The sequence below is a fragment of the Micrasema longulum genome, unplaced genomic scaffold (genome assembly GCF_059751315.1).
Source record: "Micrasema longulum isolate JH-2025_06_02 unplaced genomic scaffold, ASM5975131v1 h1tg000013l, whole genome shotgun sequence".
Taxonomy (NCBI): Eukaryota; Metazoa; Arthropoda; class Insecta; order Trichoptera; family Brachycentridae; genus Micrasema; species Micrasema longulum.
The window spans coordinates 1-23,543 of NW_028277221.1; the positions used below are offsets into that span (position 1 = coordinate 1).

The 23,543-nt window shown below is 32.4% G+C and overlaps 3 protein-coding genes across 7 annotated transcripts in view; all 3 read right to left on the reverse strand.

The window, feature by feature from the left end:
• Calr (calreticulin) lies at positions 1 to 2,423 on the reverse strand. Its single transcript, XM_088237698.1, has 3 exons — positions 2,237 to 2,423; positions 1,994 to 2,098; positions 1 to 1,906 (listed from the first exon to the last, which is right to left on the reverse strand). The coding sequence occupies exons 1-3, from the start codon at positions 2,322 to 2,324 to the stop codon at positions 1,422 to 1,424; spliced, it is 678 nt and encodes a 225-aa protein (XP_088093824.1). The 5' UTR covers positions 2,325 to 2,423; the 3' UTR covers positions 1 to 1,421.
• Positions 2,424 to 5,027: 2,604 nt separating this feature from the next.
• Ns1 (Nucleostemin 1) lies at positions 5,028 to 11,017 on the reverse strand. Its single transcript, XM_088237795.1, has 8 exons — positions 10,848 to 11,017; positions 10,407 to 10,705; positions 9,109 to 9,304; positions 8,035 to 8,268; positions 7,509 to 7,692; positions 7,182 to 7,407; positions 6,227 to 6,505; positions 5,028 to 5,397 (listed from the first exon to the last, which is right to left on the reverse strand). The coding sequence occupies exons 1-8, from the start codon at positions 10,864 to 10,866 to the stop codon at positions 5,038 to 5,040; spliced, it is 1,797 nt and encodes a 598-aa protein (XP_088093921.1). The 5' UTR covers positions 10,867 to 11,017; the 3' UTR covers positions 5,028 to 5,037.
• An 8,761-nt stretch (positions 11,018 to 19,778) lies between these two features.
• LOC148285686 (very long chain fatty acid elongase AAEL008004) overlaps positions 19,779 to 23,543 on the reverse strand; it is a 135,765-nt gene continuing 132,000 nt past the window's right edge. For all 5 annotated transcript variants that reach the window (XM_088238003.1, XM_088238234.1, XM_088237915.1 and 2 more), the window contains one exon: positions 19,779 to 22,084. In XM_088238003.1, the coding sequence (XP_088094129.1) occupies positions 21,970 to 22,084 (115 nt within the window). In that variant the 3' untranslated portion in view covers positions 19,779 to 21,969. The remainder of the gene's footprint in view (positions 22,085 to 23,543) is intronic.

The window sequence follows — 23,543 nt, forward strand, 5'->3', positions numbered from 1 at the left end:
TTGAATTATTTAAATTTAATTTGAAAAAATATGTTCTTGAGAAATTTTGAAAAAAAATAGTAATGTCAATAAAAGTTTATATTAGTTCTTAAGATGTTATGAACTAAAAGCATAAATCAATAAATAAACCAACACTACTAGGCGGATGTTTCTCCACCCGATTTTATTTTGGTATATTAAATAAATAATACATTTATTAATATGGTGAGTAATACTAAGTGTGAGTCAAGGCAGTCTGTGCCCAGGCGGGTAAGGGATACAGTTCTGTGTGTTAAATAAAATCCTTGAAGGTAGTTTTTGACTCGTAGGTAACTCTCAAATAAAAAACATGAAGGGGAAATTGAATGGGAAAAAGTCTGCCTCGTAGTGTAGTGAATGGTGAGTTCGCCTACCATGCTTAAGGTCCTGGGTCCGATTCCAGGGACGGTCAAAATGAAATATTTATTCAGAAGGTGGTTTTACAAAGCGTTATTTCAGTGTTTCAAGACCTTCAAAAAGTTTTGTAATCATTTCGGAGAATTGATCATGTCCAATAAATTTAATCCCTGTCACTGAAGAATTTACTTCCTCTTCTCCACAATCCAATGAAGTGCATATAATGTACTCTTTGATTACCTTCTTTCAGTACAAAGATAGCAAAGAGCTGAGTTCGGGCAGCTTTTCTCGTTCGGCAACAAGCACTTTTTTAAGTATGTGGGCACCGCCAAAGAGACTTGTCCTCAGATGCGCTATGTGATGGGCAAGCTGCATTATTTCACTGCCCCTAGTGTAGGACTGATCGATCACCCTACCTTCGTGTAACAGATGATCGAGACAAACTGCATTTACTTTACCAATGCAGTGCCCTGTGCACCCCCGGGAGCGGAAAAGCGTTTGATGATTACGATTCAATATTAAATGAGGAAATTAAGTGCTATATATTATCACTATAATAATGATATGATATGTTTTATTTACATATCGAAGGTTGTACGGGATACTCTATGTTATACATTGTACTGAATTAGGAAATATTATATAGATAATATTTCCTAATTACATTGTTTTATATCTCTAGCACAGAAACCAGCCATTTTGTAACGGCAAGTTTTATATTGCTACTTTAGAGATCCGTTATGAAACCATGAACATGTATGTGGAGAGTAATAACGCACTACCGCTACAGAGCCGCCCATACAATACAGACAAAATCTAGGATTATCAATGACAAAGTTAGCTATAATTTACAGCAAAACAATGGAAAAAGTATTCAGGCTGAGAATCACAAGCACAGCGCCGAAACCATCCGGTACACGTCTGCTAAACCAAATTCAAACCAAATATTCTATGTAATAGCGCAAATAGTATCTCCATAGCTGTGGAGCGTTATTACTGTGAGGGTATACCACAGTGCGATATTATGTTTACCGCAGTGTAATAATTCACAAAATATACAGAATAGAAATAATATCAATTATACAAAAAAAATCTACCTTGATCTTCTTAGGAGCCAAGAAATCCCAATCTGCTTCCAAAGTTCCAGACTCGACCTTCTCATTATCGATGAGTACTTCATAGCTGTTGTCTGGCTTGACAATTAAAGTGTACAGATGGGTGTAGACATCGTCCTTGCAGCGAATGTCTTTGTTGATGAGGATATTCTTCCCTTTGTAGCTGAAGATGACATGAACCTTCTTGGTGCCGGGCCCGCAGATGTCCGGCCCGAACATGATCTCGTACGGAGACTCGCCGTGCATGTCCTTCTGGTCCAGCTTGCTGTTGAACACCTTCACGTAGCCGCCTCCGCAGTCGATGTCCTGCTCGTGCTTCACCGAGAACTGCACCACCATGGTCTTGCCTTCGTTCGAGAAGGAATCAAACTTGCGGGAGAGGGCGTAAAACCGGGCATCCTGAGATGTCTTTAAACCTGGCGGGTGAATTGAGTATTAAAACCTTTGATTTAAAAATACGTACACCTATGCAAAATTTTATTAGAGAAAGTTATACCGCCAACCTTTGTCGGATTCCTCGTCATTGTAGAATTTGCCAGCAGTCAAAACAAACTTTCCAAACTCTTTACCGGGGTGTTCGCTGTATACCCAATTCTTTTCCCACGAATCTGAAAAGAGAATTAAAGTTATTTCGTAACAATTATTTCCCGGCGAAAGTAATATCGATCAGAGGCAGAGGCGTTTGCCGGCAAATCAAAGTTAAGTACAATCTATCGGAATAAAAACAAAATCTCGATTAAACTTACCATCGGAGAAATTTTCTTCGAAATGTACTTCAGAATTAACGGCACAAATTGCCACAAAAATGACAAACGCGGAAATTAGACGACTCATTTTGATACGCACCGCCCGCAATACACGACAGACAAGCCACGAATAATTTTGTCAGCGACGGTGTGACAATTGTTATCGTATCAATTTTCAAGACATTCTGAAAATATCTTATTCTACTTTCACTTGTGATACGAGGGAGATAGACATATGAACGTCGAATATTTATCTAAAATACATATTTAACCAGAATGAAGCAAAACACTTACGTTCAAAAATTACAAGCAAAATTATCATATGAAAAAAAGAGACAGCAGTAATGTAATAAGTCGGTTTTACAAGCGATTCCGCAAGCCAGATGGAGAAATTCTATTGGACGAATTGGACGAATCAAACCACTACACCACGCAAGGTATAATAATTTCGTACGAAACGTCATCATTCAGCGGTCGAATCGCATTCGTCCGCGTTATCCGTCGTCATGTTGGCTAATGTTAGTGTTGTGAATATCGAAATCAATCTAACAGAAATAAAATCCCAATTATTAACTGGCGGTTTCCCATGAAAAACCCGTACACGCAAACACGAATATTTTTATTTCAAGGTTATTATGAATTAAAAAAAAAAAAACAATTTTTTTCCAAGCTTGACGTACAATTTCTTTCAAACATTCCATACTTTATTTTTTAAATAAACAAATCATATTCAATTAATGTATTCTTTACAGGGTTAGTCATAAAGGATAAAACGCCAAAGCACTCAGTATTTACGTACAGACCTCCTACCTTTGCATTAATTTTCTTTTTTGTGGTTTTTTTACTTCGCTATTGGGGTGTTTAAGACAGTGTCGTGTTTTTTTTGTGCATATTTGTACATTTTTATGTTAGTAAGTTATATAATATACAAATTATTATTATATTCAATTATTTGTCATTGAATAAAAAAGTTGTTTGTATCTTCCTCCTCAAACTAATATTCGCACATGGCAGAATTCCGGATTTGGATTTTGAACAGAGAACCATTGTAGCAGTGTCCATATTATTAAAAAGATTGTCTCGAACTTTTTTCCGTAAGATTTGGTTTAAAATGGAAAAGATTTACACATCTTCTCATGCACGTGCGCCGATTATTTTGAATGTTGACGTGTCCATCTTCAAGTATTCATTGAATTTGATCATGCCATGTCTTTCTCAGTCTTGGACGGTTTTTCGATCAATATTCGCCTTGTTAGTCTTTTAAGCCATTCTTTTGCTGTCCATTCACTCTACATGTCCTAACCAACACGGAACTTAATGCTCATCTATGTACTATTTGCCAGTCTTAAATCTGATCATGCCATGTCTTCCTTCTTTGGATAATAATAAAAAAATAAATATGCCGGTATATAATATTAAATAAAACAGTAACATATCCTTAATACCAAATACCATGTGTTGAGTTGGGCCATAACACAATGGAAAGCGGAAGCAAAATATACTTATTAATTTTATTTTTTACATATTCACTAAATTATGGCTTTTTAGGCTGCCCGTAATAAATATAATGTTAATATTTGTAGTTTTAACAACTTGTACTTACCGCAGGTAACAAAGCAGCTATTTTCTGATAACAAATAATTGAGAAAATTTGTCATGTACAACACTAATGACTTTACACTCAGAGGTGATCAGCCAATCAGAGGTTTCTCCCCTTAGGTTACTAGTTTTTTTTTTTTAAATCTAAACATTTTACCTTGTCTTGTTACTTGTGAGAAAAAAATACAGCATTTGCAACAAATTAGACAGCAAATGACAATAAATGGAAATAATAATTTATGTAAATAGTTAATTAATTATTTGTGTGTAACCTTTTGGCAAGTACTGTCATGTTGTGAATATTGTATAATTTGAAAATGAAAAAAAAAATTGTTGGGAATTTGGCATAGAATTATGAATGGAATTTGGATATAAAAAAATATTTCTTTCACATGGTAAAAATGAAAGATTTTAATTGTACGCCAAAGTTTATGGAAAATGTAAGAAAAAAATAATAAAAATGATTTAATAAAAAACAAACTACGTCACAAACTGTTCTGAATTAATCAATGATAGTGTTTTAATAGATTTCCGGTTTGCGGGAAGCCGACTCACCAATCAGTAGAACTCAACGATGAGAACTTGTGATATCACAGGCGGAGCAATTTAAAAATTACAAAACTTAAAAAAAAATCATAGCACTGATAATACGATACATAATTTTTTTTATATTTTTGGCTTTTAATAGTCTATTAACAAATAAAAAAAACCACTGATCTTCCTCATAGCATATGGTCAAGTTTCTGGCAAAAGTTGGTAACTACAAAATATAGATGTCCTTATAAATGGTATCAAACATCCTTTATTTAAAAAGTACAATAAAAATATTACGTATTTTATGAATACAAAAATGAATATTTCATAAAATTCAACTTGCAGTTTTATTTGAATTCTTAATTTATGACAAGCTTTTAACTTTAAAATTGCAATATCTCGCAACTAGTAAAATGTAGTTACCGACTTGTGTCAGAACCTGATGATATTCAACTCAAAATTGTCATTTTTAGGGTAAGTAACTTTTTCCTGAACAGCGACACTATATTATATTATACAAACTTATGATATGAGTATCTAAAAGATATAAAACATTTTAAACCTAAAATGTAATAATAATAACTAAAATATACAATTTTTTAGCTAAGTTAGAATCATAAAATTTGTTATTTTTTTAACAGTAAAATAAAAAAAGTTATTTAATCAAGTCATTCTTTTATTTCAGAAAAATGTTCGCTAAAATTATAATTGTCATTATCTTCATTTTGATCCATAAGATTAACAGCTTCTAGCACACCAACTAAGTTATTAGTTTTCTTTTCAAGACGTGTTTTATTTTTTCTCAACTTCTTAAGTTCTTGCTTCTTGCGCTTTAGGAGTTGAGTATTGCCTTCCAATTCCATTTCAGGGTCTTGTTTCCTTTTTCTTGTATCCTGAAGTTTGTTCTTTGCGCCTTTCTTCGCTGCGGATGCAATATTAATAGAAGAGGATATAAGAGGGTCCGTGTCTTCTCCATCGACGAGCATCGTGTCACTGAAAGCTTGCGCATTTACTGGACCTGTACTGACCTAGAAACATCAAATACATTATATAAGTGTACTCTGCAGTGTGAGCAACCCTATGTCATATTAAGTATTTTCTTACATCACAAAAATATTATTTTTTTTAAATATGAATGTTTTAATATGGGCAGCATGGTAAATATGCAAAGAATAATCAAACCAGCCAAGGATAGGTCATAAACGCTGCAATGCCTAGATTTTCATATTTCATTTTCAAAGATTTATATTTACAGTCAAACTTGGTTACTACGAGGAAGATGGGACCGACTGAATTTGCTCGTTATACCAGAGAAAGGTTTTTTTTCAAATCCAATCTCCATTACATATATTCACTAAGTAAACAGATAAATATACATATAGTTCATACAGATTATTAAAAAAATAAAACTTTTAAGGAGAATTATAATAAATGCTTAGAAACATACTACTTTCTAAATTTAAAATGTAGATAAATCATTCTTATTTTTCCACAATATTTACACTATGGATAAGAAGATTTTTTACACACCTCAAGATTTTTGGCGCCATGTTTTATTTCATAAATTGAGAGACACTTTATCTTGTTAGTAGACATGTTTATAATTTAAGGGTTAGTTTTCAGCTGATCTGACATTACCCACTCATATAGTTTATTATGGACTGACCATGAAACATAAAAAATCTTGAAAGCGCTGTAAAAACCCCCGAAATAAGGATGTCATTCATAAACTACAATAGAAGTTGTAAATTGTAATGTGGTGCAGAGCCGGTACTTACTGGGTTCACAAAGCATGGTTTTTTTACATGTAATTTCAATTGCATTGCTAAAAAGTTTTTTGTAATAAATACAAATTACCTGCACGGAACAATCTTTAAGATTATTGGTTTTCAGAGCTTCTAAAGTTTCTGTTTCCATGGCCTCGAAATTTTCTATGTCAAATTCTTTAGCAATATCAGTTACAATTTTAGCATTAATATGTATATCTTCTCCATTTAACACTTCAGGAGGAAGGGTAAAATATTTAACTTTTCCAATATTCCAATCTTGAATCAGTTGCCTTGCTGATGAAATCTGATCTGGAATACCACCCTTCTTGAACCGCCCCATCCTCGATGCCAACTGGGCGAAGAATTCCTAAAACACAGACATAATATATGTGTGCAATGAAATACTATCGGGTTGACAGAAATAGTTTACATAAGGAAGACACTCTTAGATGCGATTTGATTCTTCTTGCAAACTGGCAATATGTTTTAGTGGTTTAACAATGTAAAATCCTTACATTGTTAAACCAATAAAACATTAGCTTTAAACATTGGTTACAGCTTATCATGGACCATTAGGTCCTATATAAGCTATAGAGGGTGTGGTATGCACTAGTTATAGATGTGATTTGTCAACAAAAAATGTGAATAAAAAAAAACTTTTTAAATGAAAAGATACACTTTGGTGGAAGTTCATTATAATTTATGTATTGATATATTTTAATTAATCTACTTATTATGGATCGTTGTGGATTGATGTGTCAACCTGTCATTGAATTAATTGTTAATTGAAGTATTGACATAATACAGTAAAAACCCCTTTTTACATTTTTCAAAAGCAAAAAAAAGTGTAAAACTGAAGAAAATGCTAAAGGAAGTGAAAAATGTATGAAACAAATGGAATTAATAAAAATACTTTTATTTGGCATTTTAAGAAAAAAAAACACATTTAAATAGCACAAAATAATATAATATACAAGGCATATAAAGCAGGAAAAAGTAACATTGAGGAACGTAAAAGAGAGGTTTTAATATATAATACTAACCTGAGGTGACTCAAAAGTGTGCAGATTGTACAACTCCATAATTGTGTTCATGTTTGCTCTTTGAAGAATAGCTGTAGCCGGCGTAATGGGGTCTCGTAGGCTTCCAACTTTAAGGGCGTTCTTCAGGACAACAGCATTATCACTCTCTTGTGTATTACTGGAAAATACTATACCCGGGCTATCCAACAACTTTATCTTTGAATCTAGTTGGATTACTTGCATTTGTCTGTAAAGAAATAATAAAAAATGTTGAATAACACACACATTTATAAACTGAGGTAAAAGTTTAAAAAAATTCGCAGACATTTAAATATTGATTGAACCTACTTTGTAATTCCGGGAGTGCTGCCAACATTACAAGCCCTCGATCTTTTAAGGCTGTTTATAATAGAGCTTTTGCCAACATTTGGCAAACCTACAACACCAACAGTGATGGATGTTTTGATGCCTTTATTTCGACAGTAGTTCCCCAAAAGAGACATAATCAGTTCAGCGCCCACGCATCCAGAACCTGCAATGATATGTGTCATGTGAGCTTTACTTTACATTCGAAAAGCGTTAGGAGTGAACATGAACATACTCAAAGTTGCAATAAAAATATTTAGCATAAAAACTTGTATGAAAACTTTGAGGCTAATTTTATCAGCCCCGTGGGATTAAAGGGGATAAGGTAAGGTGTCAGTCAATCTTATACATCAAATAAAATAAATATTTTATTTTTACCCGGCTACAAATCTCATGCATGGTAACTAGACTTTACGATCTAATTGTTATTCCACGAGTTGGCTGATGATACCTAATTGCCATTTTATTTTTATATCTACAAACAAAGTAAATAAAAAATTAGTTGTACCTTTCATGATTTTATCATTTTTTTGTCCTTTTTTCATTTTTTTACGTCCCAAGTTATGCTGTTGGTCTTGGGTAGATGCTTTAAAAGCAACAGCAGGAACAGACTTCCTTAGGAACTTCAACCACTGATCCAGGTTTTCTCTTGGTACCAAGTCAGCTTTATTTAACACCATTACGAGTCTTTTGTTTCCCGGAGAATCTCTTACAACCTGTTCTACTTGAATACAGCGGGTTCCTGAAATAAGATATGAAATAGTAAGTTTAAAATTAAGACTAGGAAGTCATAAACACAAACATATAACAAAAATATTTTAATAACAAACAAGATCATTATTATAAATCCAAAAAAAGATCAAGAAACTTTTTTTGGTGAAGGGAATATGAATATCTGGGCAATAAAGGGCATTTAACCTATCATTGGCTGTTCTTTAATTTGAAATAAATATAATATGTACTATTGTGATTTACAAGAATATTCCAATTTTGGAGTCATTTTAAATTATTCTTAAGTAATTGTGTTAGAAACAGGGGAAATAAATTGTGATAGAGGGGGGTCCAACCTCAGATCTCCTTATCCAGTATGCAAAACTTCCACGGGACCACAATCTGTGTTTGAATTATTATTCACTAATATTTCAACAGAGACAGAGAGAGAATATGGAATTCTAAAAATTTACAGGGCTTTTTTATCTATAACACATTTGGACATACTCAAAATATTGTTGAGAGTCGTCTCTGTTTTAAATACTTATCAAGGTAAAATCTTTAGGGGGTAAAATCTCTATGAAGTTTCAACTCGTGATAAGTATATGGGATATTATCTCATACTATTAATGTCATCTACGGTTTGTCAACGAAAATAGTATTTACTAAAAATCCAGATGTAAGAGATCACTTATGTGGGCCGTGAACCTAAGAAAATAAAAAATAAAATTGAAAATCTGGCGCTTCTAAATCAACCAGCAGTGTAATGCCTGGCTCCTTACGTTAACTACATGACGTCATGCGTGGTTTTGACTTGGCCACTTTTCGCTATATGCTCACGAAATATTATATTAGGTAAATATGAAAATACCTAACGGATCTCTGGCATCTACAACTTCCAAAACCACATCTGCTTCCTGAACAACATTCTTAAACTCTTTGTAATAAGCTTTTAAAGAATTTTCTTGTTTTTTATCTGCACTCAAATGGCCATCAGAATCATTGCGCTCGTTCTTGAAAGCGCCGAGAGACTCGTGTATTTTCCCCCGTACATCAGCATTCTTTATCTGAACAACATAAGAGCATTAGTGTACCTCATAAAATAATTATGTAACAACTTCTTACTGCATTAAGATAAATAGATAATTTTTAAAAATCCAGCATTTGTCTATAAAATTAGAACACACAGTAAAACTCCAAAATAATCTGTCAAATAAAGGCAAGGTAAACACTTCTGGTGGAAGTCGGGGGACAGTTAAATATAGCAGCGTAGACCACATTTAAACCAATATTTCACTATTCAACATTGCCAGGAATTGAATCCAGGATTTTAAGAATGATAGATGATCAAGCCAACCACTACACGAGGCGTATTTATCTCCACTCGATCATCTTATTCAGGATTTTTACCCGAGCATCGAGTCGAAAATTATTATTATTATTAATTAATTTGAAAAAATATGTTATTGCGAAATTTTGATATTTTTTTTTGAATATTATTAAAAGTTTATATTAGTTCTTAAGATGTTATGAACTAACTTAATAAAGCAATAGTAAATTAAAACTTATCCAGGGTTCTGATTCTATTTCACACAGAGAACTGTATGCTTTATCCAGCAGAACACAGAGTAAATTATATATACTATAAGTACTTGCATAATACTGTTTTCACTTTGAAATACTTTTGCTAACTGAGAATCTTTTTAGGATGAGACTGGTTTAGAGACCAAATAAATATAAGTACATTAAATTTCTTCCTTCTTTAACCACATCCGCTCCAAAGTAGAGCAAATGGACATCACCAGACACTTCCAGAAGACCTTATTGTCAGCGAGCACTCTAGTCCACCGCCGCACCCCCAAAACGCTTGTTATAGGAGGCTGCTGTGTCTACTCTTGGACTTGAATGTTAGTTATAATACCAAAAAATTCTGAACCTAATATTCCCCTCAAGCACTTAATTTAAAAAAACAGAAATTTGGTGTTTTGAGTTTCAGGAAGGTGTCGGGACTGGCACCATATAAGAGTACTGGCATTATACAAGACTTCAATAGTCGACAATTCGTTTTGAGAGTAGACATTAAATAAGTGAAGTACAAAGGAACAGTTAATTCATACAGTTGACACAATTGTTAATAAATTGACTTGAATGCAGTATGTCACAACTCACCAGTAGGTCCATCCCACCAGATTTGGATGATTCTTCTTGTTCCTCCTTTTTATTTAAACGATCTAAAATAGCTTGTTCTTTCTTTTGCTGTCTTTCTAAAATTTTTTGTTTTTTGACCAATTCTACTTCCTTTAAAATATCATCTTTAAAAGGACAAATATTAGGAATGATAACCGGTTTCTGTCGCTTTCCCCTCTTAGGATTTTTCTTTGCTTCCTTTTTAACTTTCCTGTTGTGATCCCTCACCTTTTTCTCCACTTTATATCTTATGTTTGCCTTAGTGCGTTTAGATTTTTTGTCTACAAAAATAAATACATTAATTATATTTAAACACATTTAGCGATATCATCCTCCAAATATTAAAAAAATATTAGTTAACGTTTAATGAACATAACCTAAAAATAACGCATGTCATTCAAAATAAAAAATATATTTACTTACTCAAACAAAATTTAGCCATTTTGCTTATTTGCCAATAAGAATAAAATTAAATAATTTTGTATTTAAGTAATATAGAATGTTATGAATAAGCACCATGCGATGGCTTTATTTTTGTCAAACCCGACCCGGAGCATACGCAGCAATCGCAAATGACACAAACCACAGATTATACCACAAAACACGAAAACACGACGCAAAAGTCAAGAATCCACAGACTATATTATTAAATACCAGAGATTATACACGTATACAGATCGGATTTCCATAATCACGAAAGAACTCATGCGGTGGCAAATCGAAGAACTAAAAGTGTAAAAGTGACAGATTTGACCAGATTTGAAAGGTACCGTTTGTTACAAACTAACGTCGTTTTTTTTTTTTTTTTTTTCTTGAGCACTTCACTAACACTGACACTTTTCCCGTGTGAGGGGCCACAGATTCTACACTGGTGTACCTGCGCTGTGCGCATTGCCACCATTTCGACACTGAATTTAATTATTTCAAACTGGCACTTAACTTTAAAACTTGAAACTTTTCGCAGGGAAAACTAGTAACAAAAACCCTGCTACTAACGTCGTTTAACGCTTACTTAGAGTATATACATCTTAGAGTCCATACTATTCCAAAGTTTGTAAGAATTTTTGAAAAGGGGGCGTGGTCGTTTGATTAGTGAAAACTTTTTTCTTTTCCAGATGTTTATAAAACAGGGTTGTCACAAATGCACGACTTTTATCGATTTTTTACAGAGATTGGTAGGGAGTAGGGAATATAAACGTTTATTTTAATTTAGTAACAAGTTTACCAAAAACATTTTTAATAAATAGCTTATACTCTAAGGGTTTACGAGTGAGAATCGTTAAGAAATTGCTTTGAGAATTAGTATTTAGTATGCCAAATGTTTTGAAAAGTAACGCCCATGAAATGATTTTAAAGGTGAAAGAGTTTTGTGAGTCAGAAATAAAAAATAAAGACATTTCAATCCCATTACAAACAGTTCGTTGCCGTGTTGCCGTCATGACAGGGAATATTTAGTGATGATAGTTTAAAAAACATTAAGATCAACAAATTACAACAAGGATGGAGAATATCTTCAAGAAGGGAATTTGGAAGTCTAAGCATTTACAGGGCTTATGACCTGTCATTGGCTGATTTAAGTGGCCAATTTACACAATGCGTAACATTCACCATTTTGCGTATATTTGAACATCCATATTTCTTTAATTCTTCTATTTGTTGATTTGAGTGAAGTTAAAGAGCTGAAACCTTTATTGTTGTGAAGAGATTCATCTGACTGAATTAATCTTAATGACTCCCAAGGGGGTGAAATCCAGTCTTTTGTCTACAAACATTTGGACAAACTCAAACATTGTTAAAACCATTACCACCCTTAAAGGAAATATTAGCAGTATTAAAAAAACATTTCCATTTAAGAATATTATCATGGAAATGGCATATTTTAGCCGTTAGCGGTGCAGTTGGTAGTGACGCGAACTTCTATTCAGGAAGTCTTTGGTTCAAATCCTAGTACTGGTCAATTTTAAGCATTTTCAGCTAATTATTAGTAATTATAAAGGATATTTAGGTCCTATGTGAGCCCAGATTTATATTACATAAAATCCTAAGTAAAAATTAACTTCTTATTACAGGTGTTTCTGAAAAAACCGTTTCCAGAATAATCAAGGAGGGAGAAGAAGCTGTAAACACCCCTAAAAAAATCGTTACTCCTAGAAAAAAACGACTTCACCCAAAAAAAAACAAGGCAGTCATACGACGTTGTGAAGAATATTACGAAAAATTGGTTTTCGTTTTAGAAATTGTAGATCTAAACGAAAAGTGGTGATGGAACGCTATGATATAGCAGCGTGGCGTTTAATATATATAGAAACTCTGAGGAAAAATAGATTTGAGGATAAGCGGCCTGTTGTTTTTTTGTATGAAACATATATTTATTCCACATATCATGCAAATAAATGTTAGCAGAGCGATCAAGAACAAGGACTTCTGGTTTCTAAATCTGGTACACAATAAGCAAGGTAAATAATAAATGCAACTCCCATATAAAAATAAAAGAAAGCCTCTTTGGTTGGGAGGATTTATTTTTTTCTCGACTTCACTCGGAGTGTTGGTAACGGATCGGCACGTGGGTGTCGAGTCTCCACTTTTTTCCAGCAGTGATCGCATTCTCGCGTTGTTATATGTCATTTATGCCGTAAAAATGAAACTTCTATAATTAAGGTTTTTGTTTAATTTTACTATTCCCTTCATACTTACATAACTTTTACAATACCCCAAAGACTGGTATCTGCTAACATGATAAATAATTTTTAAGCTAGTTTCTTGTGTGTTTATATGTATTTATTTTGAACTTTTGTACAATTTGTAAATAACGTAAATTATTGATTTACAAGTGGACCCGACAGACGTTGTCCTGCCCGAACGCTAGCTTGCCTACTATTGGCTGGTTGAACAAACATTTTTTTCGTTAATAATTACACACGTTATTTATTTTGGACTTTTATTTTTGTATATATATATATTTTTATTTATTCATATTTTTCTTTTTCAAAAGATAATTAATAATAAAAATAATATGACCTCATTGGGGTTACCCGTGCCGAAGACACTTAACAATAAGACTTTTTTGAAATGTTTTTACATTTGAGAATAAACAAAGAAGACTTACTTAATAAACAGACATAATTAACAAAATATATTCGTTATTAGGGTTTGTTTTTTTGTTTTATCTCCACGTGTGATTGGCTAAGAGGCTTCATCGCTATCAAATCAAAGTCGTGCAAATATCATTACTCTAGTGCCACAATATATGGAGAAAATACGTGAATGCGTGTTGATGAAGAAAAGTCAGACAGCGTTTTACCCTTCTAAAATTATGACACTCAACTCGTGACCTTGATATGTAATTCGAAACTAAAAGAAAATAAAGAACTAAGATAGACCAGATCTTGTCTTGAGGTTGTTTTTTTTTGTTCTGATTTAAATTTTATTTCGTTGTATTTTATTTCATTTATACCTGTATTTAGCACATAAAAATGTGTTTACCACTGATGGAATGGACTGTATAAGTTTCTTCAAAAAATAAATAATAATAAAAAGAAAATGACTGTATCATGAAAGCGTGCAAACACTTTCCGGATAAAGGGAAAATACTTTTCATTGATATGTAGGTACCTAAGTACTTGTTTATGATTGAATTCCCAAACTAAACATTTTTTATATTTATATATTGGATTTGATTAAATAGGTACTTGTTTGTGTTTGAATTCCAAAACATGAAATAATAATTTTTCAAATAAAAAATTCTTTTTGCAAATGTCAAACTCTACGCTACTTACATGGTGCATTCTGAGTAAGAATCCGCTTTTCAAAAATGTCTCGAATATAGGTTAATTATTTTAAAACATTACTAAAAATCTATTAAAAATATGTTAACATGTAGAAATTGAGAAATTGTTATGAAATTAATCAATTATAAAAGTACTTTACCAAAATTTTCAAAAATATTTTTCTGATAACTGTCATGACTTGTGGCCTGTCACACGTTTCCGGGTTGACGTTGATTTCCGGGACACCTGTATATGCTTCTAACTTTTTTCCACTCAATATATTGAAGATGTTATTTGTAAACCTTAAGTACGTGAATTAGAAAATTTTGCAAAAAACCGCTCGTAAATCTGTCAAGCCATTTTCGAGTTTTTCCGAGACACAATGCGGCGATTTATTTTTATATATTGACGTGGGAAAATAAAATCTTTTAGTATGGCAACATTTCGTCTGGCGATCGCTGCGCTTAGTCAGCGGGACTTCTTTCGTGGCGCTTACTCTACCACAAAATGGTGCAAGATGAGTGGTTGTCTATGACTAACATGGTGGCGGTTGATTTTGTGTCGGAGAAAATTACTCTTGTTTTTTATTTTATTTAAAAATAGCGCACTAATGTCTTAAAAAAACAGTGAGTTAATACACGACTTTTTATTTGTTATTAAGTCTTAGTGTCCAGTCCATAGTAGATTTAGTTTGTTTAATACCAATTGTCCCGATACCTTGAATGATATACCTATATATATTTTTTACATTTGTATTCCAACTTATTTTATTTCCATATATTTTAACATTGAAAAAAAAACGAATGATAAAGAGAAATCGCTGGATCCGCCAGATGGATCTCAATCAGACTCCTCGTGCGGTAAAGTTCTAGATCCTGCAGAATTTGTTACTGTAAAACCCAAGTCCACAAAACTAAAACTTAAAAATTCGGAGAGGAATTCGAGTTTTGAATCAGGCAGCCTCCTCCACACAAATCACCAAGTTCCCGAACTCCAGTTCCTGTAACTTTAGGTACCTCACAGGTCATAAACACTTTACTACCTAGTTAACAGACAAGCTTGCTGCTAACTTGCTTTGTGGTTGATTATAAATTGCTACATCAAATATGAGGAGACAAGTTTTTGAAAAAATTGCTGCAATCTTATTACGCCAAGAATGATGCTTCAGAATCCAAGATTCATACATCAACACATTGCCATATCCATTAAAATATGAAAAAAAGTGCATAATTAAATCTCGCAGTAAAAACGCAAACCTATTACATTTAATCCCAAGACTTTTCTACAAGTTCGACTTAAATAAAATTAATTAAGTAAATGATAAATACAATTTTGTGTTTTGACTGCTCAATACCAAACAACGTTGCCATAAAAAAAACTGTTTTTTTTGTTGTAGAAAACGTTTCATGTTATTCTTGGCTTCATTTGTATGGGACTTTACTTTCAAACTCTCTTTTTTCATCAAAAATCGGCAGACTGTACAGCTGACTGGCTGTTCGAGTTTTTGTCGCAAGATAAATCAAGTTGTCAAACAACGTGAATCTCTAATAATGTTTTTTGACGCTAACTTTGGTTGTGTAAACTGTGCAATGTTCATAGCAATTTTCGCGAACCTAACCTTTCTATAGTTACCGAATTTCACTCGATGGAGCTTGGCAATGCTGCTATAGAGAAATCATCCTTCTTAGGATGAATTGCCTTAATAAATAAATAAATAAAAAATGCTGCTATATTCAGTGCTGTCAAATTTCACGCGTTACACATATACGTGATCAATACGTATTTAAAGTTGATTGATTGTTTTGTGGGTGATTTTTTAAAACCCTTAATATTGTTGTGAATACCTTAGAGAAGCGGTTTCCAACCCGGGAGGCGTCAAAAATTAAAAGAAAAATTGATAGAATTATCATGAGATATAGCTCACTAAAACAAAAGTTTCAAAATGAAACCTTAGTTTAATTTTGGATGAATCTTAGCGGAGAGTATGAATCTTTGTATGGCAAAGAAATGCAGGTGCTTCTACCGTTTGTTACATCTTATTTATGCGAAACGGGCTATTCAGCGCTGATTGCAATGAAAACTAAACACTGAGCCGGTTAGTAGTCGAAAAGAAGTTAGGAGTGGCACTCTTCACATTGCTCCCAAAATTTAATAAACTTTGTGCCAATAAACATCAACAACCCTCGCATTCAGTTTTTAGATTATGTACCATCCTCCAAAATAAATATAAATGAACGTATACGAGTATGTTATTTTTAGCACCTTGCTATTATTCTGTTGATTTTATTTTTATTTTATATAGTTTACAGTTTTTTTTATTTTTATTTTTTATTTATTAATAAAACATATAAGACATGAATATCATGATATTATATTCCCAGGAGTTGTACGAGAAAACTCATTTGGGACGGTACATAAAAAAAATAGTACATTTCTTGTAACAATACACAGTATACATTTAAACAATAAAAATTTAAACAAATTTTAACAATCTATGAACTTAATATTAAAAAAAGAAAGAAAACATTTAAACAATCTGTGAACTTAATATTAAAGAAGAAAATAAAAACATTCAAACAATCTGTGAACTTAATATTAAAAAAGAAAAGAAAAACATTTAAACATTCTGTGAAATTAATATTAAAAAAGAAAATAAAAACATTTAAACATTCTGTGAACTTAATATTAAAAAAAGAAAAGAAAAACATTTAAACCTAAAACACAATATATAGACTATTCACAGAAACTGAGCTAAAAACTATCAGTTTCAAAAAGATTCAAGAAATAGGTCTTCATTTCTGGTCTTTGAGATTTACCACTCGACATTTCATTTTTAAGGTCATCAGGCAGTTTATTAAATTGTATACGACCAATTTATTCCAGAGACCTTTTGCCGAACTTCGTGGAACAAAATTTAGAAATGTGAAGATTTTTTGCATGTCGTGTATTATAGTTGTGAATTTCATGATTAAATGTAAGTTTTAAATTTGTGTGAGCAGAAAAGTTTATGATGTTTGAAATAGTGTTAGTGATGTCATACAGTGCCATTACCTTGAAAGGAAGTATTTTTGTGTTACGATAAATATCCTTGACATGGGAATCCCATTTCAAACCAAGAATGCTTCTCAGAGCTCGGTTTTGAAGAACTTGAATCTCAGAAATCTGGTTTTTGTTAGCGAAACCCCAAATACAGCATAAATAGGATAGGTGAGAATGTATCATAGCGTAATAGACGGCAAACAAAACAGAGTGAGGAAGCAGACCACGAAGTCTATGCAAAACGCCAGTTACGGGTACTATTTTTGATTTAACATGTTCATATTGGTATTTCCATGAAAGTTGAGAGTCAACATATAGTCCTAAGTATTTAGTAACATTGGTCTTTTCAATATAGCCAGTTCCTAGAGAAATATTAATTTTCAAATCCTGTTTGTTCCCAAAAATCATATATGATGTTTTTTTCATATTCAAACTTAATTTGTTTAATCGCATCCAGTCGGCAAGACTATCGAAATCTGTCTTCATTATTTTTTCTAGTTCTTTTAGGTTACTATTATGATAAAAAATGACAGTATCATCGGCATACAATTGAAGAGTCCCCTTTAACCCCCACTTAGTGATATCATTAATATAAATAAGGAACAAGAGTGGACCAAGGATTGACCCCTGCGGAACTCCACAAGTTATCCTACCTAGATCACTAGATTCTTTTCCGATTTGAACCGCACAGTATCTGTCAGTGAGATAGCAATAATGTAATAAAGATTTTATTATTTAAAACGTGTCTCTATTATTACGACTATTTACAAAATAAGAGATAGGGTTGTCGTAGCATTGTGACCGACAGAACTAAGCGTCTCGTGGATTGATATGTAAAATTACGTAATTTTACCAAAAGGCGCTGTAAAATACCTGTAATTTTACGGTAATTTTACCGAGGAACAGAAATACTTTTTTTACTTAGTTTATCTAGCTTAGACGCAGAGTTTTAGTATTATTCAAACAACTATGTTAGTTGAAGTGTCTGATATTAAGATTCCTTCATTTTTATAAATTGCGAACTAAAAATCCCTTTATTAGTTTTTTGCTACTCTTTTTTAAGTAATTAGCTTTTTTACAATTATATTTCAATATCTTGATGATATTTTGTGTCATTAAATCGATTCCCTCGTAAAAGTTACAATTATGACAGTAGCGGTGCAGCGGCGGCCACAAACATAGTCAATACATAAAAAATGTATTTTGATGTGAAAAAGTCAACGTTTAAAAGTTTGGCAGTGTTGGTCGGCTTAGTTACCCTTCATCATCATCTCAAAATCCGCACTCAGTGACGCATAGGGCACTACATTGTTGGCACTACATAGTACTAAACTGCAGCATATCTCTATCATCTGTTACGGGAGCTTAATGTGTTCAGTGTTACGCTAAATATAAGTAATAATGAGACCTTTAAGATCGTCAGTTTACGACCTTGAACTATCGTCATTCGCGTCACCATCTTTAGATAATGGCGCTTAAAATCAGTTTTCGGCATGTTTAGAATTTAATGAAATACACATATACATACGAGTATGTCTTTCTTTCTCTATGCTCCAGGCGCGTTCAGTCCATAGATACTGTGGATGCGGCGCATCCCTTGAAAATTTAATAATAACATGAGTTTTACAAAAAATATATAATAAATATAAAATAAAACCTTCAAATATGTATTCCTAAAATTCTCACTGAGAACGTTCGGATGTACGCGATTCAAACAATATCTACAGTATACATACCTAGCTACATATGCGTATTTTCTATATTAACGTACGTACTGAGTATAGGTATCTTGTTCTTGATAGTATTTGTTGTATACGCGGGATGCTACTTGTCGAGTTGCGTGTAGTTCCCATAGCAATTGTCCAAATTTTCGCGCACGCGCTTTAGGTTCATAAGGTTTTAGATTTCTTTTCCGAGACTCAGAGAGATAAGAAGCATCCAACTTTTATAATTCAAAGAAAAAACTACTCTAATAACGTTTATCATAAAGTTTGAAGTAGCGCATTTTTGACACCGGGCCCAAATTTAAGAACGATTGTCTTGGGTCTTGTTTTAGGTGTTTTGATGTTTCAATTGTTTATCTTCTTTTCACACATACGGGGACCGTCCTGGAAGACCATCGATGGCGATCTTTCATCTTTATTCCGCGGAACTAAGAGACGCAGATTTGACGTTGGAGGAGGCGAGAGTGCTGGCTAACGATAAGGTCTCCCGGAGGCGTCTGGTGATGTCCACATGCTCCACTTTGGAGTGGAAAAAGAAGAAGAAAATAAGAAAAATTATAGCTTCACCTCTAGACGCGCCTGTGCTCCGTCAATTTATTGATTGTCAACTATTAATTATTATTCTTCTAATGAACTACTTATATTGCGTATTAAATAATTTTGAATAAACCTACAAAAATTAAGAACATGATTATTTTTTGTCAGCATCCTTACTGATAAAAGTCCCCGCACGCGCCTGCTATGCGCTAGTACACGTGCAGGAATTTTAATAAAAAATAAACTTAAGATTTGGTTGCACAAGTGATCACAAAAAAAAGCAATTAATGTAAAATACTTTATTTTTTATAATGTACATATTGTATTAAAAAATACGTGTATTAGACTAATATCTGCAACAGTGAGTAGATAATATAATTTATTTATATTATGTGTATGCATATATTTATAAAGGTACTTATAATTGTCATGTAAGGTCCAGAAAACAATAGAACTCCCGGTTTGCAAAAGTAACAAATCGAAAATTTTAATTAAAAAATAATCCAACTGTTTCAAAGCTTCATACTTTTTTTACACATTAAAAAGATGTATAAAAAGCTTTATTAAGGAAGATATTATTAATATAAATAAAACACAATTTTCGGATTTATTTTTTGTTTTTTCTGTCTTAAGGTCCAATAAAATGTCCATACTGTCGATAAAACATTGACGGGATCCAAAAACCCACCACCCGCCCTCAGCTGTTTCCTGAAGATCAGCGGCGCACCGAGGAAAGTTAAAGAGTTAACTTAATTATTCCTAAGAAAAACAAACTCTATGCAGACGAATAATTGACAGAAAATTACTCAAGACATTTTCATTGTTAGATTTTTTAAATGAGATAAATGTGCGGTAAGTAGGTAGTACGCCAACTTACGCCAAGCACTGGTGAAATAATAATCGTTACAATTGATTTTACCCTTCAATGATTATGTACTTTTGAATTTATTGAAGTCATTATTACTTGAAGTTTTTAAAACCATTGATTTAGTAGGTATAAGTAAAAAGTCTCTTTCAATATTTACTTAACGACAGACAGTAAAAATATTCAACATTTTTATTTTAATGGCATGAAAAATAATACGTATTTTGAACATTTTCATTTGTTAAGTATGAGCGAAAATGATCAATTTTGATACGACGTTGCTTCTATTAGACCTCATGACCTTGAATTATTACTATAGGTAAATCACCAGGGAGACTTCCTTATTTATAATAATACATTTATACAAAAATATAGACTCTTTAGTACGAATTGCTCTAAGAATCAGTTCTAAGGCACATTTTTCTTATAATGAATTGAGCAAAATATGGAAGAGTGTACAGACATGTTGTGAATAAAATTATAATAGATGGTTCCTTGATATAAGTTACCCAAATAAAGAATAATTTATTGCAATTTATACTATTAATCTATTCCATTATATTTATAAACAGCCCAAATATTGGCAATTTTCAGTAACCACAAAATGTATTTTGTAAAACTAAATACTACATAAAATAATAAAAAATGAAGCTACGCTTTTCTAATTGCGATACAAAATGGTATAGAAACGATATATCTTACATTTTATAATATTATTAAAGTAGCGCATTCGAATACTGTCTTAAATTACTATCGCCTTTCCATGTCTCTTGATCTTTGTTTTAATACACACGTAATAATTATTTATATGTGGATAATTAAGTGTTGTACACTCTATCCATTGATTACAATACACTATGATAAAATAACCTGACAATATTATTGTAGACAAAGTACGCAGAATCACACGAGAAATAATAAAGAATAAATTAACTAAACAAGTACGTACTTACAACTAATACTAGAGAGGAAAGCGACCTCCTTTGACGGTGACTTAGTTGACGATAAAATTAGCGTTTCCACCTAAACTGAGTGACGCTATATACTCGTATTTCCCTGACACACAAAGTCTGCCGAATAAAATTATGTAATATGAATATCCCATACACTTGACCGCAGAACTCTATGTAGATGGCAAAACGAACTATGATTGCCCGCATTTGAAACCAGATATTTAATAACAGCAATAATATCAGAAATAGGGATGGTTTGAATTCCAGTGATTTGAAGTCAGTGCGTGGGTAGTAATAATGTGACACGATGTTTGGCCTGTGAAAACATTAAAAAATAAATATACAAATAAATATCCTTTGCTTGCCTTTAACTGTTTTTTCTACCAAGTATTTATGATAACATTGTGACTAATTTCGCCGAGTTAAAGTTTGGATTTTTGTTATATTGATAATCCGGGATATTTTCTATTTTCGCTAGCATGATTACTTGTGGAAAATGAACTTAATTAATTTACACAATGTTCTCATTTGTTCTCAAATAAACGTTAACACTTTGGTAATAAATATCTATTACAAAGGCCCCAATCCGACTTAAGGGAAACTAAAACGTAATATTATTATTATAATGGTGACTGGGCGGAAATGTTTAGTCTTGGTTCTCTAATCTTTTTTCCTCTGTTCTTCGATCATTCGTTTCTTGTAACTCTGGATGTAGAAGTTGGAAAAGAGAACGATGAAGATCACCGAGTGCAGCATCAGACCAACGGATATGAGCCTGGAAACAAAATAATAATTGATAAAACCAGTAAAAGTTTATCTGTCAAAAAATGTAAAAAGAAAACAGTAAAGCTACAGGTGGTACCTACAAAACATTTTATTTATGTAGGTACCTGTATTATGTTTTAGCCCTGCAATTAACTATAAAAGAAAAAGTTTTATAAATTATTATGGAAGTAGTTATTGGTGGTGATAAACTAAAATTATAAAAAAAATTTTGAAATGGGTAAATTGATTTAGATATCGGTGGGCTTCGCAAAAAATTAATTAGTAGTGTTTTTTTTTATTCTCTTACGAAGTCACAATAGATCATCACAGGTCACAGTGAAGTCAGGAGCTTAAAGCATAGCACTGACCCCCACCTCTGAGAATCTCTTACGGAAGCCAAAACCAATGCCTAAACTCAATTTAATCGATGACAATCAATGAACATTAAAACAATAACAATTTTTAATTCAGACAACCAAATGAATGCCGAAATAAAAAAATGCGCACTGAAGCAGATAACATTTAAAATAACGTCCTTGTTATATCGGCAGATTATGCAACAGTCCATTTTTATAACAATATTTTCACAGTCGCTTGTGTCGGATAGTTGATCTACTTTCCTATCAACAAAAATACCTTTCCCAAATTCGCAATGACAAAGAAAAAACTTCCTTAGAAATTGTACAAAAAATAGAACAAAATTAGTACAAAAAGACAAATGCATTGCGAGACAATTTAGGTAGTAAAGTTTGCCAAATATTTTACTAAGAAATGTACATAATGTGTTATGTAGTATAATCAAGTCTATTTATTCAGTCGGTACATATATTATTTTTTATTGTTTCACCAGCCAAACTTTTGCCAACATTTAAAACAAAGTGGTATATGTTAGCAGATTTTTAACGGCATTCTTGAACATTTATTATGAAGTCATTATCATTAAAAGATGATGTTAACCGAAACCGGCTAACGACAGGTCACGAGCTATGTATATGCCGAGACTTTGATATTGTCTTCTCAAAAATTTTCTCCGTCTCTGTTATGACATTTGTCCCGTGGCTAGTGTCGCAGACTCACGGATCAAAAGCTCGAGATTCGAACCCCACTCTACTACAATTTGGTTCCCATTTTCTAACAGTGAATTATTTACAACTAGTTGAAAATGTCCCCAAAATTTACAATACCATATATTTGTGCAAATCATTAGAATGCCAATATCTCTTTATTAAAATTAATTAATTTATAAACATTGAAAAACTGGGCTTTATTTTATTCAAAATATAACCTATGGCATTTCAGGTTGCAGGCAAAGTGAATAAATTATCATAATCATCATCATCAGTCCCTTTCCGCACCTAATAAAGCATAACTGCATTGGTACACCAATCGCAGCGTATCTTGATCTTTTTTTTTGTTACATGAAGATATGATGATCAATCTTACGCGTCAGATACCAGTTCAGGAACTAT